The sequence below is a fragment of the Gorilla gorilla genome, chromosome 7, assembly GCF_029281585.2.
Source record: "Gorilla gorilla gorilla isolate KB3781 chromosome 7, NHGRI_mGorGor1-v2.1_pri, whole genome shotgun sequence".
Lineage (NCBI taxonomy): Eukaryota > Metazoa > Chordata > Mammalia > Primates > Hominidae > Gorilla > Gorilla gorilla.
In genome coordinates this window covers 84,511,700-84,538,789 of record NC_073231.2, presented here as the reverse complement: position 1 = coordinate 84,538,789, position 27,090 = coordinate 84,511,700, and the positions used below count along the sequence as shown (strand labels likewise).

General features: G+C 41.6%; 1 protein-coding gene and 1 long non-coding RNA gene across 2 annotated transcripts in view; one reads left to right on the top strand and one right to left on the bottom strand.

Annotated features, from left to right (window-relative positions):
* KCNU1 (potassium calcium-activated channel subfamily U member 1) overlaps nt 1-27,090 on the top strand; it is a 149,775-nt gene that overhangs the window by 115,133 nt on the left and 7,552 nt on the right. The window contains exons 20-24 of the mRNA XM_063709355.1: nt 4,245-4,341; nt 7,852-8,076; nt 9,474-9,663; nt 17,384-17,458; nt 21,062-21,201. Of these exons, the coding sequence (XP_063565425.1) occupies nt 4,245-4,341; nt 7,852-8,076; nt 9,474-9,663; nt 17,384-17,458; nt 21,062-21,201 (727 nt within the window). The remainder of the gene's footprint in view (nt 1-4,244; nt 4,342-7,851; nt 8,077-9,473; nt 9,664-17,383; nt 17,459-21,061; nt 21,202-27,090) is intronic.
* The window catches only part of LOC129524122 (uncharacterized), a 30,402-nt gene continuing 26,784 nt past the window's right edge, over nt 23,473-27,090 (bottom strand). Inside the window, exon 3 of the long non-coding RNA XR_008667784.2 lies at nt 23,473-25,335. This is a non-coding gene — a long non-coding RNA (uncharacterized lncRNA). The remainder of the gene's footprint in view (nt 25,336-27,090) is intronic.

The following is a 27,090-nucleotide window of genomic DNA, read 5'->3' as shown; positions in this document are numbered from 1 at the left end:
CCTGCTGGAACACGTTCAAGTGACACGTTCTGCTCATGAGGCAACACGTTCTGCTCATGAGACACAGTCTTCATGCATATCAAAGCAACCCAAAGAAAAGCAGTCATCAGAAAGGAATGCTGATTTGCGTGCTGCTCTACACAGCCACAAGTGGACAGGCTGCAAAAACTGTTCTTATCCAGCAGCTTCCAAATCTGAAAGCTGGAGATGGGACCCTGAGAACATTTCAAGGTTCATTGCTTCCTGGATGCTCCCAGACAGAAATACAACACGCTGTTGCTTGGGCAGTAAGAAGCAAGACTTGTGACCAGGGAACCAACCCCACTATTATCCCAAACACATCCTGCTGAAGGCCACCCCACACAACTCCCACCATATTTCTTGCCAGTCTCTCTTACAAAGCCCCCTCCACCTTGGTCAGGCTTTGACAGGTCTTTTTTGACCTGAATGGTACCCCGTGGCTACCTTTTCCTGCTATAGCATAACCTTTATGTTCTATTCCTTGCTTCCATGTTTTAAGACTGCTAGTGCTGAACATTCCCATAGATGATTTATTAGTCTCTTTAGTAGAGTATGTTTCTATGAGGATCATGACATTTGCAAAGCATATGGCAGAACGGAGCTTTAGTTAAGGGATGGTGATGTAAATTGCATTCGGTTTTGCTTTGGCAAGGACACCAGATGGATGCCTTTATGATGAAGTGGGTTTCCTCCAGCATTTTTTAAATATCGGTCTCCAACAGGTGTTTCCTTTAAGGCATATCTGTTTTTCATAACATTAGAATGAAGAAAAATGTTGTCTGTGACAGCTTGTATACATATATCACACTTTTATTATGATAAAAATGTACAGTGATTGATTCCCTATTCTGAGTCATGTTAAAATGTGCTTGGGAGAAGATCATCTTAAATTTGCCAATAGGGCATTTAATTACCAGACCAAAGACTCTTCATTTATCATGAGGGTGGAGAGGGTGGAGAAGGAGGGGAAGCAGAGACAAGCTGAAGAAAGTGACCAGAAGGAAAGTGGTAGTAGCAGCTGTAGACTTGAGTGCTGAGGGCAGACAGCAGGGAACCACCTAAAAGGTAACATAGCTATTTCCAAATTGTTCTCAAAGAGTCCCTGAAAGACAGTCACTACCAACTTGGTCATGATATGTAAACACATGTTCTGAGGATCCTAGGGAGAGTGTCTAGGAAGTGACTCTTAGATAGAAAGAGGTTCTACGGATGAATTATATCATTCATCAATGCTCCAAATCCTGATGAAAATCAACACCAGACTCAGGTATTAGCTGTGCTTGCTGGTGAGTCCCATTAACAAGCTTGGCATAAGGCTGCCATCAGGGTTCTGTCTGGTATGATTAAGAGAGCCTGTGGGGCTTTTGGAACTTGGTGTTGGAGCACATGGCTTATAGATATTTAAGTTGCCAAAAGACATGTTAATTTGAATGAACAGGGTAACCCATTTTGGTCAAGCTGACCTTGAAGCTTATATGTTACATTGTCTAGCTAGGCAAATGATTAGAATTCACTAAACCCACTAAGTTTATAGGTAGTTCTTAAGTGCAAGAGGAGATTAAGGATTGCATCAAGACCTTGGCCACTCTTATTAGGAATTACCCTCTCTGACTTTCCAAACCTGTTTCTAGTATCCCGTTCCCCCTACCTTGGCTTCTCCTTCTAGGTCCTCTCTGTCCTATTACTTTAAGTTTGACACTTCAATCTAAGTTGGAGTAAGTTCTTTTGTCTGAAAAAAAATAAGATGTAAGTTATCAATTTAGAAGCTAGCCTGCTTGAGGAAAGCAAAATTGCTTGTCATTATGTTGAGGTCTGAGTTTGGGGGCAAGGCATTGAATAATAAACTGTATTAATTCACAAGGAAACCCCCTAACCCTGCAGCATGAAGGGGAATAGATTGTATTTCTCCCAAGATATAGAGTAAAATCGCATGGGAGAACACTGTTATCAGTTACATCTGAGATGAGCAGGACTGAATCTGTAATGTGACACACAGTACAGTATATTCCAAAAGGCTGTAGGGGACAATAACAGATACTTTTAAATAAATAAAATAAGTAGTGTGTAAGTAAATAGTAAAAGCTTTTGTGTTCAGATAAGTTGTGAAACACTGGATTATACAATTTTTAAAGGATTTCTATATTGCAGAAATCCTTTTATATGCTGTTGTCAGAACCTTTCACAGGCCAAAGTGCACTGTGACTATATTAGTTCGTTCTCACACTGCTAATACTTGAGACTGAGTAATTTATAAAGGAAAGAGGTTTGGTTGACTCAATTTAGCATGGCTGGGGAGGCCTCAAGAAGCTTACCATCGTGGTGGAAGGGGAAGCAAAGAAGTCCTTCTTCACATGATGGCAGGAAGGAGAAGTGCAAAGTGAATTGGGGGAAGCTCCTTATAAAACCATCAGATCTCCTGAGAACTCACTCACTATCACGAGACCAGCACGAGGGTAACCATCCCCATTATTCAATTACCTCCCACTGGGTCCCTCCCATGACACATGGGGATTATGGGAACTACCGTTCAAGATGAGATTTGGGTGGGGACACAGCCAGACCATATCAGTGGCTGTCAAAGAGGGGCCATTCCTCTCAAACTTTGGTTACTCCTAGGATGTCTCCAGTTACTAATGTACCATGGAACATGTGTTTTGCAAAAGGAATTGGTGTTAGAATGAGATGGACTTATGCCCTGGTAACAGCTATGAAATCTCAGTGGCTGAGCACAAGAAAGGTTTATTTCTTGTTCACATTACATGTCCAGCACAGGCCAAGCAGGCCAGGGCACTCAGCTCAAGGTGCCCACTGGAGCAGCCAGGCTAGGAGAGACCCTGAGAACTTCACCTGAGAGCTTCTCATTGCCTGGCCTGTCTCTTCTCACATTTCACTGGACAGAGCTAGTCACATGGCCCCACCTACCTATCCCTACACTCAGGAAGGAAAGCAGAACTGGATATGGTGAGGTTGGTAGCCTCAACTTCAACAGTCTATTCAAATGCCAGTTTTGCACTTTGTTAGCTCTTTGACTTTTATCCATAAAATAAGGGTGGGTAGTCTTTAAAGTTTCTGGCAGAGACAGAAATGCTCACTGAACATTTCAAGTTACTTCCCATGTTCCCCAGGCCTCTTAAAGTCAGCAGGAGCCATGTGACTAATTTTGGCCAATGAGATGTGAGGAGAAATGAAGCGAGTCACCCTGAGCCAAGGCAGTTAGAGGCCTAGGCTTGGTTCTCCAGTTCCTTTCTCCTCTCCTGCCTGGTGACTGAGGAGGATGCGTGTTCCAGATGTTGAGGCCATAAGATGGTAGAGCCTCTGTCCCCCAGGCTCCGGATGGCTGTGTGGAGGAGAGACACCTTTTCATCTGAGTAAAATATATAGTGTAGGTGAGAAGAAGTAAGCTGTGTTGTGTTAGGCCCTGGGGATGTTGAGGTTGTTTCTGCAGTGTTAAGCCTAGATTTTTCCTGGCTGATATAGGTCTTTCTAATCCTCAATTTTCTGTAATTTGACAAGGGTTTTCTTATTCTCTCACAAGCAAATATGCATTCCTTAGGATGGAAGTGGGATTTTTCAAAAGAACATCCAACCCTGTCAGGGATTGAATACATTATGAAACAAGCTTGTGTCTAACTGCAGTGTGGGGTGACCATGGGGATGACATTGCCAAGACTTAGATCAAGATCAGAGCAAAGTCTAGGCAAATGCAGACCCGTGATGAAAGCTTTAAAGAATGCAAAAAGTGTTTACTAAATCAGGATGTTTCAACAGGGACCCATTCAGAAAAATACATGGAAAGGAGACAGGAGGAAAATAGGCTGAGGAGAGAAATATCACCCATGATTGAATCTCTCACAGCTGTTTAAATTCTATATTCAGGTGCCCAAAACACTGCTCATGATATCTGCCAATGGATAACAGTATCATACAGTATCAAAATTAAAAGCAGAAATAACTATCTTCAAGGTACATATAATCTAAGGAAAAAAAAAAATCCTGATGTGGCTTTTGCCCAAAATGCTTAGTGTGTCTTCAGCTATGATACAGTCTGGGCTCTTTGTGCTCTTCAGACCTAAGCCTTTATTCTAGGGTCTTACAGACCTGAGGTCATTCTACTTATGCTATTCTCCTCTTTGAGCTCAAGGCTCTGATGAGTTTTACATCTCGGCTTTGTTACAGAGGAGCTCCAAATAGTCTGAAACTAACTCTCCATTCTTCCTATTTAGGACTCTTCAACATGATATAGAACAAGATTCTGACCAGCTTGATAGCAGTGGGATGTTTCACTGGTGCAAACCAACCTCTTTGGACAAGGTGACTCTGGTAGGTGATCTTGCATCATCAAATCTCAAATAAGATAAAGCATTTCTTAGGGTAAATGATGTTCTTGTTAGTCATAAGCACCTGTCACTTCTCTTTGTAAACTGTGAATTTGTCAAAAAAAGAAAAAAAAACCCACATCCCTCACCAGCCATATGAATAATATGCAAAGTAACACATGAGGCATTTGACAAAGCCTACATGAGCAATATGCTGGAATTTCAAACAATTATATGTCTTCAACTATTTCCTCTCTCCTTTGACAGTTTAGCTGACTCAGTTATTCAGAATAATGTTCTCCTGAAGTTTTGCTGTTTTCCTAGTAAATCTAATTAATTTAAATGCACCAGGGAAACCTACTGTTTACAAGGACTCTGCAGTCTTTTTTTTTTTTTTTAAGTAAATAAGCACTTTTCTAATGTATTGGTTTTGAAATTGGGATTTTTCTGTAGTGGTTTTTCTTAAAGCTGGCTCTACTTAGATTTAACACATTAGCCACAAATATGCCTCCTAAACACTCCGTACAACCGGGGTGAATCTTTGTAGATATTACAGTCATGTCCTTGTCTCTCTTCTCAAAGAGACAAACTAACTCAACTCACAGAAATGCCTGCAACTAAGATGGAAAAAGTCTTGTATCCTAACCCAGGGTCTGGCACCTGCTTTCTAGATGCCCACCTACTGTAATTTTCTGGAGTTGGAAACTCAAGTATAATCTTAGTGGTTTACCTTACAAGTAGTAGCTGATAAATTTAACTAATAAAAATGATTGCTTGCATGCTGTATGAACCCTATATATATATTTTCATATATGACTAATTGATACTTATATATATTTTCTTGCTTTCCAAAAGTAGTTTAGTTCACTTTTTTTGATAGATGCACATATGCATACATACACATCTTTGTGGCTCAGCGCCAGTGTCCTGACAGAATATATTTCAACTTTTGTAAAACCATGATCCATCATTTGATCAGAAACACGAAACTGTCAGAGCTGTCATACCAACTGGAAGACTATTAGGGTTGCTGAAACTCACCATTTTAGCAATTATGTCTTATTCTGAACTATACGAAATAAACATCCGTTGAGCAGGAAGCCAAACAAATTTTCAGTGGGAGGTAAATCTTTAGAAAGGTCAGGAAGTTGGTTGCAGATTGAGACATTTGAGACCAAAGGATGGAAATAGCAGAAGTTTTATTAGATCATATTTATTAAGAATGCAGACAGGTTGCCATGATTGATATTTCCCTTATGATACTTGATATGGAATATAGTTCAGAATACCAACCAGGTCTTTTGTTAAGTTTAGAATGCCTTCTAGCTTTAAAATTGCTAAGGAATTTGAAATGTGTGCCCCTAGGAAAGAAATATCTGGATTGCAAAATTCGGGGTATATTTAAACTTGGTTTCATTTGCAAAAGGGTCAAGTAGAAATGATCAATTTAAGTTACTTTGAACAAATAGGACATCTTCTCCTTCCTCCAATAGCCACCATCTTTCTTAATCAGGAGACAGTTTTGTGCCACAGTTTCCTGGAGAAATTGCCTCTCTAGCTGTGCCCATTAATGCACTTGGCCATGTATCTTGTTTCTAATTGTTTAGTTCTACTCAGAAGAGCAATTGTTGGACTTTAGACATGTTACATTAAATACAGTTAGAGGCTTCATTATTCAAGTTAAAACTAATCGGATTAGCTAGAGACAATTATTTAATAGATTTGGTTAAGATTCATATCACTCTAGGAAGGCTCTCCAGACAAGTAGCTTTATTTCCCCTCGCAGGGAGATCTCTCTTGGAAGGAGGGTAGAGTACAGTATTTCCCAGTATATGCTAATTTGGTAAACTTTAATTGTTGAAATGTCAGACGTTACTTATTTATCCTGTTAGACTTCATCAATGCCGGTTTTGTAGAAGATTGCCATTTAACCCAGCAAAGGACTGGCATAAAGAAGAATGATATATCCATTTGAAGTATTCTGAGTCTTTGTGTATCTAGGAATGCAGGGAATGCTCATGCTGAAAATTAAACTTACTCTGTACCAGCTTCTAAATGTCCTCCTTTGAAAATATAGAAATTCAATAACTTTTAGATTTGATTGATAGTTATTGAACAACTTTTAGTGAGTTAAGAAATAAACATTTTGAATATATTATGTCCTACAACAAAATTAACTCTTTGGTTTTTTTTTTCCATTTTAAACACAAAGAAATTGAGAACCAGAGAGGTTAAGTAATTTGCTCAGTCATATAGCTAACAATAGAACCAGAATACAAAGTCATGTCTTCTGACTCTGAGTCCAGGGTTCTTTCTGTTATATCCCAGTGCTGTTAAGAGGAGACATTAGCCATACTCTGAAAGAAACCACACATAGGCTTACAATAAGTTTCCCACAGGAATATCATTCTTTAAAAGTTACATTTATTGTTTTTAATGAGTCTCTATGACTGTGGGAGAAACTTAAGTATATTCCATGCATATTCTTTTGTTTTCAACTTGGAGACACAGGGGCATTGTTAACAATTGGCAATGCTGATAGTAGTATGAGACATATTCAAATGTTTGAGATCAAATGAAATTTTTTTATTATACTTTAAGTTCTATGGTACATGTGCACAATGTGCAGGCTTGTTACATATGTACATATGTGCCATGTTGGTGTGCTGCACCCATTAACTTGTCATTTACATTAGGTATATCTCCTAAAGCTATCCCTCCCCCCTCCCCCCACCCCACGACATGGATGAAGCTGGAAACCATCATTCTGAGCAAACTATCGCAAGGACAGACAATCAAACACTGCATATTCTCACTCGTAGGTGGGAACTGAACAATGAGAACACTTGGACACAGGATGGGGAAATGAAATTTTTATATTATTTCTTTTTCTTGTATGCACTTTGCGTGATGAATTTCCTTGATGCAGGAGTCTATAGAATCAGTTCAGTATACTCAATTGAACCATATGAAATTGCCATTGTTCAACCATTTTTGACCCATAAAAAAGTAAATTCATGTGATTCAAACTAATGAATGAAAACCCACTTAATACTGCAATATGTTATATAGCTTGCTGTAATTTTCAGGACTCACTAGAAGACATAATTCAGCATTGAATCTGGAATGTCTTAGGCTTTCACTGAACTTTACTATGGCACATACAGGGCTAAAAATGTGAAATAAAAATCAAGAAATACTTTCTCCATTTGGTCCAATGATTTCACACCCTGAGGAATGATGCTAATCTGAGTTTTAGTTGATGCATTCCAAGCTAATAGAAAACTAGAAAGAAAGTGAAATAAAAAGAAATTCCACAAAAAAGTAAAAGGTGTAATTGCACCACTTGTGCATGAGTTCTGTTTTTTATAAACAATTTGCAAAATTCTATTCACCTTATGAAAGTAGAGCTGTGGATGTACCTAGAAGAATTGGGAGGAGAAGAGGGGGCCTACTTGGAGGGATTCTCATCTTGCTTATGAAAATGACCAGACTGTGGCATCCTTATCCTTAGAAACGAACTGGCAAGTCAAAATATAAGTTTCGGAACCATATTGTAGCATGTGTATTTGGAGATGCCCACTCAGCCCCAATGGGGCTTCGGAACTTTGTAATGCCCTTGAGAGCCAGCAACTATACCAGGAAGGAGCTGAAGGACATAGTGTTCGTTGGGTCTCTCGACTATCTACAGAGAGAATGGCGATTTCTCCGGAATTTTCCCCAGATATACATTCTGCCTGTAAGTATCATATAAGGAAAAGTTAATATTTATAAGGATTTCAATATTAATAGGACTAGAATTAATAATGATAATAATATTGCAGTTCTACAGTGCTTGCCAGATGCCAGAAACTGTTCTAAATATTTTACCTATATCAATTCACTGAATCTCAAAACCACCCTATGGGGTAGATATTAAATTTATTGAACTTTAAGCACCGGAAGATTAAGTAATTTGACCAAGATTGTACAGCCAGTAAGTAACTAACAAAATTAAGATTTAAATCCAGATGTTGTGGCTCTTGAGTTAATGCTCGAATCACCATGTTTTATGGTCTTTGTACAAATAAGAGTTTCTCTGCATTTCTGAGTCAGATTATAATTTAATGGCTACACCTAAGCTAATACTGGCCAGCATTTGTGCTCTAGGTTTTTCATCTTTTCTGGAGACATTTTATATGGACCATATAATGCCACATGGTCCCTGATAGCTGTATGGAGAGGAGGGATTTTGCTTATGTGGTATTGCGGTTGCAACTATATTTTTCCTGAACTTGCATAGATCTATGTCCCACTCTATGCCACCATTTCACTGGTTGAGGAGTCCATTATGTACACTGTGAAATGCACCAAAGCATTTCATTTTCATGAGATACGCACCAAAGCATTTTCATAACGCTGGCAATATATTTGCAAGTAATGGCAAAAACCGTGGTTACTTTTGCACCAACCTAATGTAAGGAATATTTTTCAAATTTCAAAAATAATTATCTCAAGAAGCAAATTGCATTTGCTTTTTTAAAAAGCCACTGTAAGTTTCCCTGTACTACCGCTCCTGCTTAAGTCCATTGAAAGGAAGAAAATAAGAGCAAATCTGATCCAGCTAGTGTCAGGAATTACCACTATATTAGACTCCAACCTACCAGAAGACAGTACCAGATTGATCTCTGTTTTTCCACCAAAGAAAGAAGCAACTGCCACTTTGCTAGTTAACCCAGAGAGTACAAGTAGGGCCAGCTGTTTGTACTAGCAATATTGTGAGGATGCACATTTTGCCTCTAGATTCATAACCTCTCTTTTCTCTGAATTTTTTTCCTCATCACTGTTACCCTGACCCTACTCTCTTCTTCCACCTGAGTCAGTGGTACGGACTTACGTTCCTCCCTCCCTACTCTCCTCTGTCTCATCCAAACTTGCTTTCAGGAAAGAATCTATGAAATTTATTCACACTAAAATATTAATGTTTGATAAGGTTAAATGTGTCAGATATGAGGTAACTAAGTTTTAAAATCAAGTCAGCGAAGGTTGGAGCTCAAAGCTCAAAAATTACATCACTCACAAAGAGCCACCACCATGAGCCATGATATAACATCCCTCCATCAGACAAGTGCCTCCTCTCTGTTTTCCTCTCATTAGGGATGTGCACTTTATTCTGGAGACCTCCATGCGGCCAACATAGAGCAATGCTCCATGTGTGTTGTCTTGTCTCCCCCACCCAAGCCATCAAGCAACCAGACTTTGGTAGACACAGAAGCCATCATGGCAACCCTCACCATCGGATCCTTGCAAATTGACTCCTCCTCTGACCCATCACCCGCAGTGTCAGGTGAGAACAGCACCCCTGAAAAGAAGAAACTAGGACGTATGGAAAAAAAAGAGAGAATTAACTCCTCTTTGAAGTATTTTAATTATGGGGAGCAGGAGGGTGGGCCAGATGTCCTCTGAGGTCCCTTCCAATCCTGAGAATCCCATAGTAGAAATAGCCCACAGTTCACTGCTCTGGAATTCTAAGTCAAATGGATGACGGTGTGCATCTTCTAAATGGAATGCACTTAACACAGTTTTTTTTAATTTTTAAGGAAAAAATAACACAATTTTGAAGTGTTATCATTTTTGTTGTTATGATCAGTGAACATAGCATGTGGTATATTATTTTAATTAATGAGGTACTACTATAGTTATTATTATTATGAAATTCTCATTGGATCTTATAGATCTAATGCAATAAAGGTCAAATTGTTAGCTTTGTGGTTGAGAGAATGAACCATGATTCTCTTTTACTTTTTGAGATGATTTCAGTATATGAATTTTAGAAGACTAAGATCTTTTCTAACAGCTATAGACTAAAACTGTCATACTTCAACTTCAGACTAGAAGGAGATGGTGAGGGAGATGCAAGGGTCTTTCCAGGATGGGGATCATGTCTTTTTTCCCTTTGTGTTTCTCTCAGTGCCTATTGCAATTACTGTCATTCGGTTGATGTTTAACAAATACTTGTTGAATTGCAGCAAATGAGCTGTGACACCTGAGGAGCTTCCACACATTTCTCTATGCTCAAAATGTGCCTATGGTCAATTCCCATGACAGAATTGTGATTTTCCTTCTCCCTCAAAAAGGGAAAAAGCGTATACATTAGTCTATTTCTAAAAATTGACTACCTTCCCCTCAATCTAATCTAAAAGTACTATTACTGAAGAATTTTCTGTATCTGAAACAGATTTCCAATTCTAGAAATAAAAGTAAGTCATGACTGGAATCCCCTGGATCAAGCTATGTTCCTTGGGGACAATTGATTCTCTGTATCAAGATCAGGTACTCAATCCTTGGGCCATGCAGCCTCTGACCACAGCTGTCCCACTTTGCATGGCACTTGAAGAGGTTAGCATTTAAGGCATTGCAAGGCTTTTCATGATAATGGCTGTCGATAACAGTGTTCGTGATTGAAACTGGGAAACCAAAAATCTCTCTCTGACTCATAGACGCTGTTGCTATGCAAGAAAATATAAGGTTATTGGCACAAAGGAATAAAATAGTAATCTAATCTTTGGAGGGCAAACTGAGCCAGCTATTAGACAGACCTTCACTAAGCAACCAATCCTGACCCAGAGACTAGGGTTTCAGGGTGTTTTCCAAAGCAGAGCTAATAACAAGGCACTTCATGAATATCAAAGTGCCATGAACAGCCAGACTTAGGAGGGATGAGCCCTACCTCTGCTGAGCAAATCTGAAGATTCATAAAAGTGCTGTTTTGTTCTGCCATAGGAATCCTTAGCTTAGCAATTAGGGTCACTCCTTGGATTCACTCATCATTTGTGTGTGTGTGTGTGTGTGTGTGTGTGTGTGTGTGTGTATGTGCATGCTTGTAACTGTCCATAATTGGACAAACAAGAAGTATTCATTTTAAAAGCAGTATAGGCAGGGCGCGGTGGCTCATGCCTGTAATCCCAGCACTTTGGGAGGCTGAGGCAGGGGGATCACAAGGTCAGGTGATTGAGATCATTTTGGTCAACACGGTGAAACCGTCTCTACTGAAAATACAAAAATTAGCTTGGTGTGGTGGCGCATGCCTGTAATCCCAGCTACTCGGGAGGCTGAGGCATGAAAATCCCTTGAACTCAAGAGGCAGAAGCTGTAGTGAGCTGAGATCGTGCCACTGCACTCCAGTCTGGTGACAGAGCAAAAAAAAAAAAAAAAAAAGCTTATAAATCCATATGCAAATGAAAATGCATGCACAATATAAGCCCAGGATAACTGACAACACCATAAGTCATTTAGTTGATGGTCTAGGTGAATAGTTCTTCCTGTTATTACTATTATTGAAATTTCACCTTCTTTATGGACTAGACAAAACGTAAACCTATGATTATAATTTTAGTTTCCTTTATATCTAGTGATTTTCCTACTTTATTCATTCAATCAACAAAAAAAATATTGATTTTTTATGATATGTCGGGTACTCTGTTACAGGCAAGAAGATTGCCCTTAAAGAAGGAGCTGACTGGTTTTGGGGGAAGGAGGTTGAGGAAAGAAGGAAAAAAAATTGGAAAGGCAAAGAGAAAAGGAAGGAATGTCAAAAAAACTGGAAAGGCAAAGAGAAAAGGAAGGAATGCCAAAGTATTTGAATCATTATGAGTATGAGTGTGCTTACCTGAAAAGATGAAAAGAAAAGGTTAGAGAAGAATGTGCTAAGTTGGGTTTGTTTGGACGGGATCATACCCATTTGTGTGACGGGGAAATATAGATGCAGATAGGCTCTAAGGACACACCTAATGAAGGCATCAGGTCTGCTTATCTGGCACTGTCACATCAGTGAGGTCACATTTTTTTTTTCTTTTTTTTTTTTGAAACAGAGTCTTGCTCTGTCACCCAGGCTGGAGTGCGGTGGTGCGATCTTGGCTCACTGCAAGCTGCGCCTCCCAGGTTCATGCCATTCTTCTGGCTCAGCCTCCCAAGTAGCTGGGACTACAGGCACCCGCCACCATGCCTGGCTAATTTTTCGTATTTTTAGTAGAGACGGGGTTTCACCGTGTTAGCCAGGATAGTCTCGATCTCCTGACCTTGTGATCCATCCGCCTCGGCCTCCCAAAGTGCTGGGATTACAGGCTTGAGCCACTGTGCCTGGCCATGAGGTCACATTTTAAGAACATTTTGAGGCAACCTGTGAATAGCAAAGGGCTATTACCCAGAATCTTCCCCAATTACTCTGGCGTCATAAGTCTCTATCTGGAATTTGTATTAATAATATAGAAATTCCCAATCTTCACAGAAGCCTGTTTGGCTTTCTTAATCATTCTTCTCGTTCCATAATAATACTCCTCTTCCACCAAGCGTTAAGAGGTAGAACCAAGAATACATACCCCCAAGAACTGAAATTATAAAGGATCATGAGATTCTACCAGGAGGCAGAAAGCATCGTCCACAATCAGCACTAAAATAAGATTTGCTGGTAGGCAGTTTTCTGTCCCTTTCACTAGGGGATAGAGTGGTTCTCAACCAGTGGCAATTTATCTCCTGAGGTCACCTTATGATGGCTGGAGGCAGTTTTGATTCTCACCACTGTGGGAATGCTATCACCACTAGTGGGTAGAAGTCAAAGATGCTGCTAAACGTCTTTCAATACACAGGATGGCCTCACACAATTAGAAAATGTCAGCAGTACCAGGGTGGAGAAACTCCGCCCTAACCTATCTGGTGAGCCCTTTGAGGGATCAGTGGGCTTTTCTGCATCTTTGTAGTAATGATAAACATAAATGTGAAGCCAAGCTAGGACCATCAAGGCTATTCACTGAAGAAATTCACCAACGGAAATTGGATGGGGTGGGGGGTTTTGGGGGAGCAGCAGAGTGAGGAATCTCTGAAGGATCAGTAAGAATGCCAGGCCTCCTGGACATCTCCATGGGAAATTTTAGGTTTTTCTGTAATACTCTAATTACTGCCCTGTCACATCACAAGGAGAACAGGTTGGCAAACCTAGGTACTGAACTAAATAATCTGTGGCATAATCTAAACATATAACAGTAATTAAGCCTGACAACTTAATATGCTACTGAAATTTAAATGTACAGAAGTAATCTACAATTAAGCAATCTTTTGTAATAGCACCCTGCCAGGCTGGAAGATTTAAGGTATAATACTGTGTACTATTAGGTAACAAAAATATTGACATTAGTAAAATGTACCCAGGCTATGATCTGACACATTCAAATTAACCATTGCTTGAAAAGGAGATGGAGTTAAGGTGGAAATTCAGATGCTGTCCTTCAGCCGGCATCAGAAGCAGATTTTCATACAGCTGCTTCAGCTGATGTGAATGTGTCTGTACCCAATTAGAACACTAGATTTTAAAAGTCAGGATATTTCAAGTCCTTTATTAGCAAAGAACTGGAATCAGAAAGTGGGGTTCAAAGGGGGATTTACCCATAGAGAGGTTTCCCCTTTGAAGAAAACTGATTTCAATATTTTATTGAAAATTCCAGTCAAACCTTGTATATTGTAATAGGGCTACAACTTAAGTAGGTACCCTGAAAAGGGTATGGGCTTTGAAGTTGGTGCTGATCAGGCTGTGAAGCCACCTCCATTATTTACAAGGCTTGTGATCTTGGGCATGGTATGTAAATCCTGGCTGCAGTTTTCTCATCATCAAAGATGATCTCACTATGGGTAACTCACAGAGTACATGTAACAATTATATAATTCTTATCTCTTTACAGTGTCCATTGCTTAAAGCAGCCAGAGATCTTTTACACATATTCATCGGATAATCTCATTTCCTTACTTTAAATTCTACAATGTTGACTCATGGCAATTAAAGGAAAATCTAGGATCTTGCAAGCCAGCAAGGAACTCGGATTCTCCCCTCCTGTACCCTGTTCACACTGGCTATTTCCCACCATGGGTTCTTTATCGCAACCCTTCTGCCAGGATGACTTTTCCTTTTTCCTCAGATTCTGTCTCAATGTCAGAGAAGCCCCCCTTTGGGACCTTATCTAAAGTCATGTCTCCAAACTCAATGACTATCCTCTAAAGTTTGGGGTTTTCTCAAACTCATCAATATCTGAAAATATTTTGTATTTGCAACATGTGGTATGTAACTGGGGCGAGGACTGTACATAGTTCTATCATGGAGTAGATATTTTAAAATATTTAAAAAAGAAGAAAGGGAGGGAGGAGGAAAAGAGGAGGACGGAAGAAAAGGGAAGAAGGAAAAAAGGAAGGAAGAAAAGAAAGAATGGAAAAAGAGAAAAGAATGAAGGAAAGGAAGAAGGGAAAAAGAAAGGAAGGGAGAAGAGGGAAAGGGACGAGAGAAACAAGAACAGGAGAAGAAGAAGGGAAGGAAGGAAGGAAGGAAAGGTGGGAGGGGAGGGAAGGGAAGGGAAAAGAAGGGAGGGGAAAGGAAAGAAAGGAAGGAAGGAAAGGGGAGAGGGAAGGGAAAGAAAGGGAAGGGAAAGGAAGGAAGGAACGAACGAAGGAAGGAAGGAAGGATCGAACGAAGGAAGGAAAGGAAGGAAGGAAGGAAACAAAAGGAAGAAATAAAGGAAAGGGGTGAGGGAAGGGAAGGAAAGGGAAGGGAAAGGAAAGGAAGAAAAGAAGGAAGGAAGGAAGGGAGGGAGGAAATGAGGAAGGGGAGAAAGGAAGGAAAGAGGGAAGGAAAGAAATTAGAAAGGAAAAAGGGAACGAAAGGAGGGAAGGGAATAGAAGAGAAGGGAGAAGAAAAGGAGGGAAAGAGGACACATGAAACAGATAAGGCACCTTAATCTGAGAATAAAACAGAACTTTAATTCCCCCAAGTCTTCCTGCATTATGGAAATCTCAGAGATATTTTTAAGGAAAAACAATTTAAGGTATTTAGATCCCATCAAGAGTAAGAATTATCAGTGAATTATGATCTCTAGCCATCTGTGTAAACCTTCCTCTTTAATAGCTGTGCGAATCCAGTTAGCCCTCTGCGCTTCCATTTCCTCACCAAAAACTGAAAAATTTTGCGAAATTCTGGAGGTCACTGATGGTTCTAGACATAAACCAAATGTCTTGGGTTCTTCATGAGGAGCTTCAGTTTTTATCCTACATTCATTACTCAGAAATTTAGTAGAAATCAGAAATATATTCAGCTCTACTCTGCATTAACAAGAAGTGGCTCTTTTCCATCTCAGTAGTGAGGTGGAAAAGGTGTGAAATATTGTAGTACATAGCATTCCCTCTGGAAACAAACCTCTCTTTGGATTTCCCCTTTTCCTTCCTGGTCTCCACCTCAGTGGCTCCATTCCCTGTCATCTTCCCATTGTCTGTTTCTCAGGGGGCCTTAGCACAGAGCTCAACTGCATTCATTCCACTTTTCAGCCCTAGCAATTACCCCACTCAGGGAACAAATGACCTTCTAAAGATTTCACTCTCTTCTAAGCAGCAGGGAATCTTAATTACAAGTAGATCTTGAAGGTTTACAATATTTTTTTCCTCTTACATCCTCAGAAAACTTTAAGAGAGTAACCAACAGTTGTAAGCACAACTTGCAATGCCATTATGGTGTGTTTTTCTTTTTCTTTTTCATGGCGCCCTATTTTCCCATTTTCCCCACCAACTTCTTTTTTTTTTTTTTAAGCTAGGATCTCGGTCTGTCACCCAAGTTGGAGTGCAGTAGCGTGATGGCGGCTCACCGTAAGCTCTGAACTCCTGGGCTCAAGCGACCCTCTCACCTCAGCCTCCTAGGTAGCTGGGATTTCAGCTCTGCACTGCTACACCCAGCTAATTTTTTTTTTTAACTTTTGTAGAGAACAGGTCTCTCTATGTGGCCCAGGATTGTCCTGAACTCCTAGACTCAAGCAGTCCTCATATGTCAGCCTCCCAAAGTGTTGAGATTATAGGTGTGAGCCACTGCACCCAACCTTCTATTCCATTTCTTTCCTCTTACATTTTTAGTTTAAGTTGGAGACTAAACCTCTGATGTCATACTTCTTTTTGAAACTCACCACATGATAAAGCTGTATCAGGCCAGTGCTGTGCATGCCCTGTTTTGGGGTCAAGTCTCACAGAGGTTACTGCAGTGCCTTATCTCCGAAGACAGGAGGGAAATGTGTCTACAACCTGAGCATAGAGGTCAAGGGCTCTCTGAGTGACATCCCAGCTCAGTCTTTAAGAAACCCCACAGCCTTCCATATGGAGACAGGCAGGCAGCCAGTTCTGCAGAGACAACAGCAGTGCCTCAGCCCAGTGAGGAGCTCAAAGAGGCAGAGAATACCTGGAGCCAGCAGCCACTTGCAATGTGTCCTAAAGCACTCATGGGGACAGCACCACCCATATATTTGCAGTTTCCGAAAAATACTACAGGCAAATTGATGTGGTTTGAGCTACTGCCTGACTGAATTGTTACCTAGCACAGCCACTCAGTGGAGAGTAAGCATATCTTAATTGTGACATCAATAAGCAACTACTGGGAGAGCTTTGCCTTTTTTGTAAGTCATTTGAAGTGCCATTGAGAAAGAATAGACATAGCCAGGCACGATGGCTCATAGCTGTAATCCCAGCACTTCAGGAAGCCAAGAAAGGAGGATTACTTGAGGCTGGGAGTTTGCGAGCAGCCTGGGCAACATAGCAAGACCCCATCTCTGCAAAGATAAAAATAAAAATAAAAATAAATTAGCTGGGTAAGGAGGCATGTGCCAGAAGTCCTAGCTACTCAGGAGGCTGAGGCAGCAGGATCACTTGAGCTCAGGAGTTGGAGCCTGCAGTGAGCTCTGATGGCACCACTGTACTCCAGTTTCGGTGATGGAGCAAGACCCTGTTTCAAAAAAGGAAAAAAGAAAAAAGAAAAGAAGAAACCCCCCCCAACACACACACACACATACACACTCCCCTCCCCACATTTATCTAAAGGAGATGCTGAGGAGACCCACATAACAATTTTTTGTCTAAACATAGTAAAGGATTTGGGATTTACACATGAAAGTAACTTTGCTAAGATAAAGCACCAAGTTACATGATATTCTTCTACATTTTTGACAAGTTTTGTAAGGCATTGTGTTTGCATTTATCACCTCTTTTCTTCTTTGCAGAGGAGACTCCAGGTTACACAAATGGACATAATGAGAAATCAAACTGCCGAAAAGTCCCTATCCTTACTGAACTGAGTAAGTGGTGTTTCGAGGGCAAAATTCAATGGAGAAATTTTTGTGATATATAATTTATGTTCCAAGGATCTTTTTAGAATGCACAATCAAAGGACTCAGGAACCAGAATGGGGCTCAGAGCTTTAAGTGCTTGCCCGGATGTTACACTGGGCTTTGATCCAACTGGGGACATCGGAATATCTGGCGTCAGGGTTCAGAAATGACATCTGCCTTCTCCACTCTTTTAGTTACCAGGAGAGGGAGGGGGATCAGCAACTAGCTTAGTCTTATTCAGAGGGAGGGGCCATCGATATGAAGACTGCTAGAAAGAATCTCCCTGTACTGACTAGTCAAACCCATCACAGGACTTTAGGTCAGATGCCTTCCTTTCCAGCAGTGACACCAGGGCTGGGGCCAGGGTAAGGCAGGAGAGGCATGTGGGGTACAGACTTAGAGGAGGTGCTCACCCTTGGTGTCTCCAAATTTTGTGTCCCGTGTATTTCCCCCCCGTCACCTTAATCCAAGCCCTGAGTGATACTTTCCTAAAATAGGCAAAAAAAAAAAAAACTCTTGAAGAATTAACAGAATATGCTGTTATCTGTCACCAATACCTGTACAAAACTTCCCTAGGCACGAGGAGCTGTGGGAACAGAAGACAAGGGAGGGAAGGCAAGGAAGGGTGCCCAAGTGCCTTTGGTGGGGTGCATTGCTGGGGCACCAGGGGACGCATTGGGTCTGTATTCAACTATACTGAGTATAGTCGAAGGGAAAAGGAGAAAATCCCAGGCAAGAGGAGAACGGTGCCACTAGCGCAGATTGAACCAATTCAGAGATGATCTCTAAAAACTGGTCCTGGCTGTGATTTGACCTGATTTTACTAACCAGAAAAATGCATAATGGGCATTTTATGAGCAAGATTACCAAAACCACTGGGATTTATCCCAAATTAGGTGAACATCTAGAAATCTTAGTCCTGCAAACAAAGCAGGGGAACTTAGAGAGGAATCAGTAGGTGTCACTGCCACATGAGCTGGGAGTGACAGTGTAGCAGGTGAGAGGTGAGGCACTGCCTCATTGCTACCTAGCTTTCCTGGCCATTTTGTGGAACAGAGGCTGTTGAAGTTCAGCTCTGAAGATCCTAGACCCCTGGATCCTAGTACCTGCCTGCCTATTTGGAACCACCTTGAAGCTGTCTGCTGCAGTTTTTAATTATATTTTACTTTTTTCCTCCCCTTTGAACCATCTCTAACTCCTGAGCTGTATACAGTTGGTTCTCTGTATCTGTGAGGCATTGGTTCCATAACTCACTCACTCTCCACTCCTCCCCTGGCTCTACTTCCTGCAGACACCAAAATCCATGATGCTCAAGTCCTTTATATAAAATGGTGTAGTAGTGTCAACCCTCAGTATCCATGGGTTTCCATTCAAGAATTCAATTAGTTGAATTCTTGAATGCAAAACATGTGGAAATGGAGGGCCAACTGTATACACCAAATGAATTAATTCAAAGAAGAGTGTAAGTTAGAGTGGTTGCGAAGAAATCAGCCAGTTTCTCACTGACCCAGAGGTGCATCTGATCACTCTCCAGGGACTTACAGGCTTTGTTTCTGGCACCAAGGAGCCCTTGTCGAGTTAGCCTAACAACCTACCTGCCAGCTTGTCCAGGTTCTTGTTGTCTGGCTGGCTGGAAAGGGTCATGTTGATGTGGGAGTTGCAGGTCTGATGTTCTGTACCACTTTGGTACAGAATGGATGGGGATCTGAAGGAAATGGCCAGGAAAGCTGAGGCCACTAGTTTAGGATGATACAGCAGAATTTGGACAAAGGCTCATGGGATATTTGTGTGTGTGTGTGTGTGTGTGTGTGCGCGCACGCGTGTGCATGTGTGTGTGTGGAGGGCTCACAATGCAGGGAGAGAAATGTAGAAGTGCACAGGAGATGTGGATTGATATTAGTCATACATTGCTCATCTTTTATGAAAATAAAGCTGTTCTCAGAAGAAAATGATTCATTAATATCACTTCATTCATTAACGTCACTTCCCCTAAACATACTGAGGAATAATTTAAGGCATTAGGGGATAATCCAGTCATAGTAAGCAATGGATTCTGAGTTGCTTGTCCAGCAGATTTGTTTGGATTGGTCATTTCAAGAACTGTAATGTCAAGAACTGTGGAGAGTCTAAGGCTATCCTATTTGCAAACCAACAAGTGCACCTACCCCAGTCTCATGGATACTGGCAGAAAATATAAGACTCCTGGATCAGAGACCAAAACAAAACAAAACAAAACCAATCAGTTTATTACTCAGAGTAATAACAGCAGCCAGAGTATCCTCATTTTTGTGTTGGTTGCTCAAGCCCTGCTTTCCACCAGGTGATATGAAGAGGGCCAAGTGACACCTGTACCCACAGTGGATTGCTCTTTAGGATAGGAACCTGAGCTCAGGAAACAAGAGTCTTTTAAAACAGGCAGTAAGCATGCCTTCCCTTTGCTCCTGTGGGAGACACCATCTCTATCTTCCAATGCTGTTCTTAAGACAAACGTTCTTGAAAGAAGATTCTAGAAACAAACTTTGGGAGGCTGAGGCGGGTGGATCATTTGAAGTCAAGAGTTTGAGACCAGCCTGGCCAACATGGTGAAGCCCTGTCTCTACTAAAAATACAAAAATTAGCTGGACATGGTGGTACATGCCTGTAATTCCAGCTACTTGGGAGGCTGAGGCATGAGAATTGCTTGAACCCAAAAGGCAGAGGTTGCAGTGACTGCACCACTGGGCAGCCTGGGCAATGAAGTGAGGGAAAAAAAAAAAAAAAAGGAAGAGTCTAGGAACAAAGGCAGCCTGTGCATCTCTTCTCACGGACCACAATGACCAGCGGTATTCACCTCAGAGGCTGCCTACAAGGGTCTGAGTTGGAGCCTGGGGCCAGTATAGACATGCTGATGGATAATTTGGCTACTGCTGTACTGGCCTCAGTTAGGATGATTCCCTAAGCCCTTGCCACACAGAGTGCCATCCATGAATCGGCAACCTCAGCAGCATCTGGGAGCTGGCTGGGCACGTAGACTCTCAGCCCTCACCCTAGATCCAGTGAATCAGAATCTGCATTGCAACCAAATCCCCAAATGATTCATATGTGCATTACATTTTGAAAGGCACTGGGCTTAAGTGACTCTAGGAACCCAAGTAAATACCAAGTCATCTATCTCATAGTATTTTGAGAAATAAAAGACTTTAACTGGGGTGACCATGTGTTCCTATTTATTCCTATGATTCCAGGGCAATTTTTGAGCATGCTCCCTTTTGCTCCCCCAAAATATACTGGTTTGAAAGATAAATTATACAAGGATGACAATCAGAACACTTCTTGAGAAACTGAGCCTGTGCTCCAGCAATGTCCCCTTGATGGTGAATGTACCCAATAGAACTATGTCTTTTGTGGGAAGGAAGATATTTGGAAAGGAAAGAAAAAAAAATGTACTGAAAAAGGGGTAGATCCCACAGAGACCCCAAAGTAGACATCAGATCTTTTGATCAAGTGGTCGCCCCTTGGCCTGCATGGATGGCACTTCTTATATTCTTAACCTGATCTGCTTGTCTTTCCTTTTTGCCTCTTGCCTTGCAGAAAATCCTTCCAACATTCACTTTATTGAACAGCTTGGTGGACTGGAAGGGTCCCTCCAAGAAACAAATCTGCATCTCAGCACTGCCTTTTCTACGGGCACTGTTTTTTCCGGCAGCTTCTTGGATTCTCTGCTGGCCACGGTAAGAAAAGCTAAGCCATGGAGCCCCCAAAACCAAGCCCTCTGCAGAGAAGTGAACAGGTGGTGTAAGGCTGAGTAGATGATAACACCTCACAGTTCTAAGTTCTCTTTGATTTTCAAAAACAAGCTTGTTCCCATACATTAATTTATCTTTTCTCATAACTACTTGGTGTGGGAAGGAACATTTTCACATTTTCAAGATTAAAAACTTGAGGCCCTTGCAGCCAGAACCCCTGATGCCAGGAAGAGTGAGTGTCAGCCTCTCAGCTTCTAAGGCATCGCTGCAGACCAGCTCCCTTGGCATCAGAGCTCAGGAGATACCACTTTCCCTTCTCTCTGAAATCCTCCAAACAGCTCATGTGGAAATTGGCCATAAAGGGATCCCAGTTTCAAGGAAGAAGCTCTGGCCTTTGCTGGTGAGTTTTGCTCAGAGTTAAGTCAAATCTCCTTCCATGTTCCTCCTCTCATGGGGGGCATTCTTGACTACATGGTTATTCTTTAGTTTTCAGCACCTCTTTAGCCACCTGGCAGACCTTTTCCATCCATTAGGATTCCCCTGGGTGGAATTAATTCATTGTACAAATGCCCACTGAACACCTACTCTGCACAGGGCACTGTTGGGGTGCTGGGGAATCCGCAGTGTGAGAATGACAAAAGCCTCATCCACATGGGGCCTGCTGAGTGGAGGGGATTGACATGTGCATGATAAATAAGTAACACAGAGGGATGCCAGTTAAAGGGCTAAGGAGATGTGAGATAGGAAATGTGAAATTTGGGGAAGGAATTGCAAGATTCAATAACATTGCCTTCTCAGGGAAGGCGATGTTGAGAAGGCAGCATGTGACCCCAGCTCTGGGGGAGAGGAGAGAACACAGCATTCAGAAGCAGTGAGGTGGGAGTTGTTAGATAATTGGTGCTGCGAAGAAAAGTCAGCATGGAGACAAAAGACCTCTCAGCAAGGCAATCTTTACTTTCTGCAGAAAGGGTGTTCAGTGGCAGATGGAACAATGGCAAGAGCACACTTGAACAAAGGAAAAGCAGACATATTTATCCCTTATGCATTTGGGTCATCCTTACTGCTGGGTCCTGCATCCATTGGCTGGAGCTGGAACTCACAGTCTTAAACTGATACCCAATTTGCTAATAACCTAAAACTTTCCTAAATAGGTAAGTGCAAGAAAGAATGAAGGAGAGGAGGTTGCTTACGAAAGGTTTAAGGAAGCAATAACATTTCCACATAAAGAAGGTGCATAAGCTATGAGCTAAGACTTGCCTGGGTCTGTCCAGGCATACCTGAGTAAGCCAAAGCAAATAACTGGGCAAAAGTGTAAGAACTAATAGTTGATAGGAGGCTTTAGAGTAAGGAGCTATTATTCCTGGTGTCTATTATTTTATTTTTAAACCAAGATGAGCTTTGAAGAGGAACTTTTCTGCTTTCTACAGAGTACACCCCAGGGTGTTAAAGGAATTTCAAATTGACTGAGACTCATGAGATCAGTGTGTAGCCATTTGTGAATGACTTGCAAAAACTCTTCCAAAGGAAAGCCACATAACCCACTGCCTCCCACACTCCTCCTACCCGGGATTTTCAAGGGAAGAGCTGCAAAATGGCTGGATGTCAATATGCAGATGCTTAAATGCAGAAGAATCTGAGCACAGTTGATGAACTTGCTGCCTCCTGGAGGTCCACAGTGAGAGGCATCATGCCTGAATTTCAGGAATGCTTCAAGGCACAGTTTGCAAGTTTAAGGGAGCACGGCTGGGCATATCCACTCCCTTCCTGACATCAATGCCATTTGGCATGAGATTGTGTTGCCCTGGGCTCTGCCTCTTTAAGCCGTGGTAGGGGTCTCATACACCCCATCAAGCTCTTAGAGAGAGAATACCACTTCAGTGGTAGTTTAACATTAAACAAATTGGTAGAGTGCAAGGCTCCTAAAGAGTTAAGCAGCTCAGCCTTCACTGAGCTAGGGAGGTACTAGAGGAAGTCAAGTCAGGTTACTTTTCTGAGAAGGTGGCTCTGTCAGAGAAAGTGTTATATCACTGTCTGTCACTGATATGTCAATTAACTCGCCTGGAATTAATGACTGGAGTGTCAGGCAGGAGGTGACTCTCCATGAACTTGACCTGTCTGCAGATACATTTCAGATGGGTTTCAGGTCCCAGTTCTCTTCAGAGATCCTTAGATGTCAGGCAGCTTCATGCCTTAAATTAAAATTGAGACTTAATTAAACACCACTGGCTCACACAGGCAGGAATAGAGCCACAGATTTTATTTAGAGTTGATCAGAAGGGCAGGATGGACAGGGAAGGGCTGGAAGAGTAAGGACAACAACGAATGAACACACAACCACAAGCCAGTATGAGGAACACAGATTTGGTCATGAGCCTGATTCCTCCCACCACTCAGCACCTGATCATGACATTGGCCTTGGGTGGTCTAAAGAGTGCAGGTTCTTCCCAGGCTGCCTTCAGATATTGGGTCAATGGGCTTCACTTGGTGGAAGAGGAAGATTCTTGCTGGAAAACAAAATGTGCTATATAGAGAATAAAGGCCCTAAAAGTGAGGTCATTGCATGAGATCACAACACACAGTGGATCATCAGCTTCGCCTTCAGAACTCTTGATAAGTACTTATTTTAGGACTGGCATTTGCTCAACTGAATTTGGGCAGGGACAGCAATGGAGCATCAGGGAAGAAAGTGTCTTCTATGTCAAGGGTGCCGACTGAATCTTGAACCTCTAAATCTCTACCTAGCAGTTTTCTGCCCCAGCTCATGAATCTTTAATGTTGTACGCCACAGCAAAATGAACACACTGTAACACTATTTAATGATGAGCTGAACTGGGCCATTGGAAATAATTGTGAATGCTGATAATTTTTGTTTTCCTTCTCATGTTTCCCTTCTCCCTGCACCTGATTCTACTGGTTCTATGTGCCCTTATCAGTGTGAGGGTGGCTTCCCATCACCAAAGAAAGACCCAAGGATCAAGACTGAGCCTCCAATCTCATTGTCTCCTTTATTCCGGGGACCGTTTGATTTTGGGTGGACTCTGGATCTTACCACCTGGTCACATGGAAATACCCTCGGAGAGGAAGAGAACATTTACCACCTTCCAATAACAACATCTAGAGTCACTACAGCAGCTCCTGAATACGTTCTCAAACACTTCATTTATTCTCCGTATGTGCTGGAGCATCTCCTGGCTGAGGGTTGGTAGGAAGGCAATGACCTCGATCTCCGCATTAACTTAGAAAGGCAGTTGTGGGTCCTGGAGCTATGACCCCTACAGACCCCCAAGGCAGACATTGCTGATGACCACAGTTCTCGTCCCCCAGATCATGCCTTTTCCTACATAGGTCTCTAGGCAATTTATTTAGATGAGTTTTCTTGTTGAGATAATATCAAGAATCATAGCTATTGATCTTAAGAAGAGTAACATCTCTCAAGCATTTACCCAGAGCCAAGGAATTCACTAAGTGCATTACCTCCATTACCTGGTTTAATTCTCCTGTCAAATACGGAAGCTTAGCTGGGTAAATAATCTGCCAAAGGCTGCATCATTTACCAGTAACAAGTTGGTTTTCAGATCCAAGTGTATGTGATCCTAGAGTCATTCTTCGCTGCCGCAATCAACTGCCCCTCCAGAAATCTATTTCTGTAATGATCAGTGTTCTTGCAACACAGGGATTTTCAAGTTTAGTTTAGAGGGCTCCTTCCCTGACAATGTTCTGTGCAGAAAGAAGGAGATGTGCCCACCCTGCCTTGCCCACCCACATCTCTCCCCTCCATCAGAGCAATTCCACTTTCATCTGTGGTATATTAGAGGCGCCTGCATAAGATTCAATTGCACAAGAGACGTCTGTTGTTAAGAAGATTTTGGAACTCATTCCCTTGAAGTTAGGATGAAGGACCAACAGAGAGGCATAACATAAACAGAATCCTATTCTTCTCTATTCTGAGACAGTTTTCCAATTTCCAGCCAGAAGTCTGGTGCGGGAGGCAGGAGTCAGTCATTTTGCCCAATTTTGCATGTCCCTTTTATCCATAATATCCCTCCACAAAGACTGTCTTCTGGGTTTGACACTTCCGACCTTCAGCCCAGCTTAATGCACCGAGAGATCTGTGTCCCACTGCAACATAAGAGGTTACAGAGGTTACAATTAGACTCTAAACGTTGGGTTCCTTGATACCCACACTATACAGAAGGTCAAGGCTAAGAGCAGATGCATTCAGGACAGGCTCCCTGAATGTATCTGCTAATGCTTCAGCAGTTTCTGAAACAAGATGAGAACACCAGCCATTACTTCAATCCCAGTGAACTATATTTTCAACTGGATATTAAGGGCCCTCTTCCTTCCCATGTATACTCAGACACCTCCATAGTGCTCTTCCACCTTTCTCTCTCCACCGCCCCTAATAAACACCAAGAATAAATGTGCGAATCCCAAGAAGGCAACAAAGCCCACAGTCATGTGCTGTGAACTTGTCACTGCTTAGAAATACTAAGGTTTTGTTTAAATTTTCAGGCAATTTTAAAAATTCTATCCCTTGTTAGACCTGTGCTGGTTTTTTCAATGTAAAATAATAGGTTTTCCCTCCAAACCTTCTGATACAGTTGACATTAAAATGGCTTCAAGTGTTCCTGGTATACTACCCTAAACTCCTGACCCAGCTGAAGAAATATGCCTATAGGATATAATTCAGATTTGCTTTTAATCCTCTGTCAGTTCAATGCTGTAAACATTCAAATATGGTGGGGCAGCCAGGCCCATATGCAGGGTTCCTATCTGGTTCTACAACAAAAGACTTTCAAAACTAGATTTGAACTTGGGGAGCACTTTCCCTTACTTGTAAGGAAATTCAAGCCCACACAAATTACATGACATTCTTAAGGTCACTTGGCTTGTTAGTTGCAGTTTTCCTACCCTATAATCTCACTCTGAGATTAGAAGTACTTCCCAAAGAATGTTTGATCTTAAGGTCTTTGAGAATTCTCAGAATGAAAAGCAGCATTTTGCTAGGATGTTAGCATCTATACCATTAGGTAATATTCTAGGTTATGACAGGAACCACAACATTCACAGTAGCTGAAAGTTAAAACATTATGGGCAGCAACATTTTCTAACATTGAAAGTCCAAGTTCCAGTAAATAAGATGATATTAGAAACATTGACCAAATTTGAAAGTCCAAAATATTTCAAGTGCCCTTCAACTTGCAGATTTTCTTGTGAAAGACAAGAGGGATGGAGAGAGAGAACAAGAGGGACAGAGAGAACTAGAGGGAGGGAAGGACGAAGGGAGAGAGGAAAGAAGGAAGGAAGGAAGGAAGGGAGGGAGGGAGGGAAGGAGGGAGGGACAGAGGGAGGGAAAGGGAAGGGAAGATAGAAAGAAAGAGACATTGAGAAAGGTCTGTGGCAGAGAACCCCAAATAGTAAGAATAGGAGATGAGCTCACAGAACATGGGTGACATGTAAATCCCATTATTTTTCTCAATATAGAATTATAATCCTTTTTATGTCAGAACTGAAGAAATGATATATTCAAAAGCTAAGCCTCTCTCAGTTAAATGTGTAAAGCACATGTTTCCCTAGAGCTATTGATACCAGGATAACCCTAGAATTTACACCTTTTCTTTAATCAGTGGAGAATTATTCTAACGGCATTATGTTTGATCACTCTACACTACGGCCACATGTTCTTAAACAGATTGTGGTTCAACCTGGATTTATGTCCTCCACTCTCCTGCTCCCCGCCCGGATATCGGGGACTTTATTCCATAAGCACCCTCCCAGGTGGTAGTGGGATGTAACAAAGAGGAAACATAAGGAGGAAGACATCACTCAGGAAATTCCTTTAGTCTGGGGACTAGGGCTAAGTCATCTTTT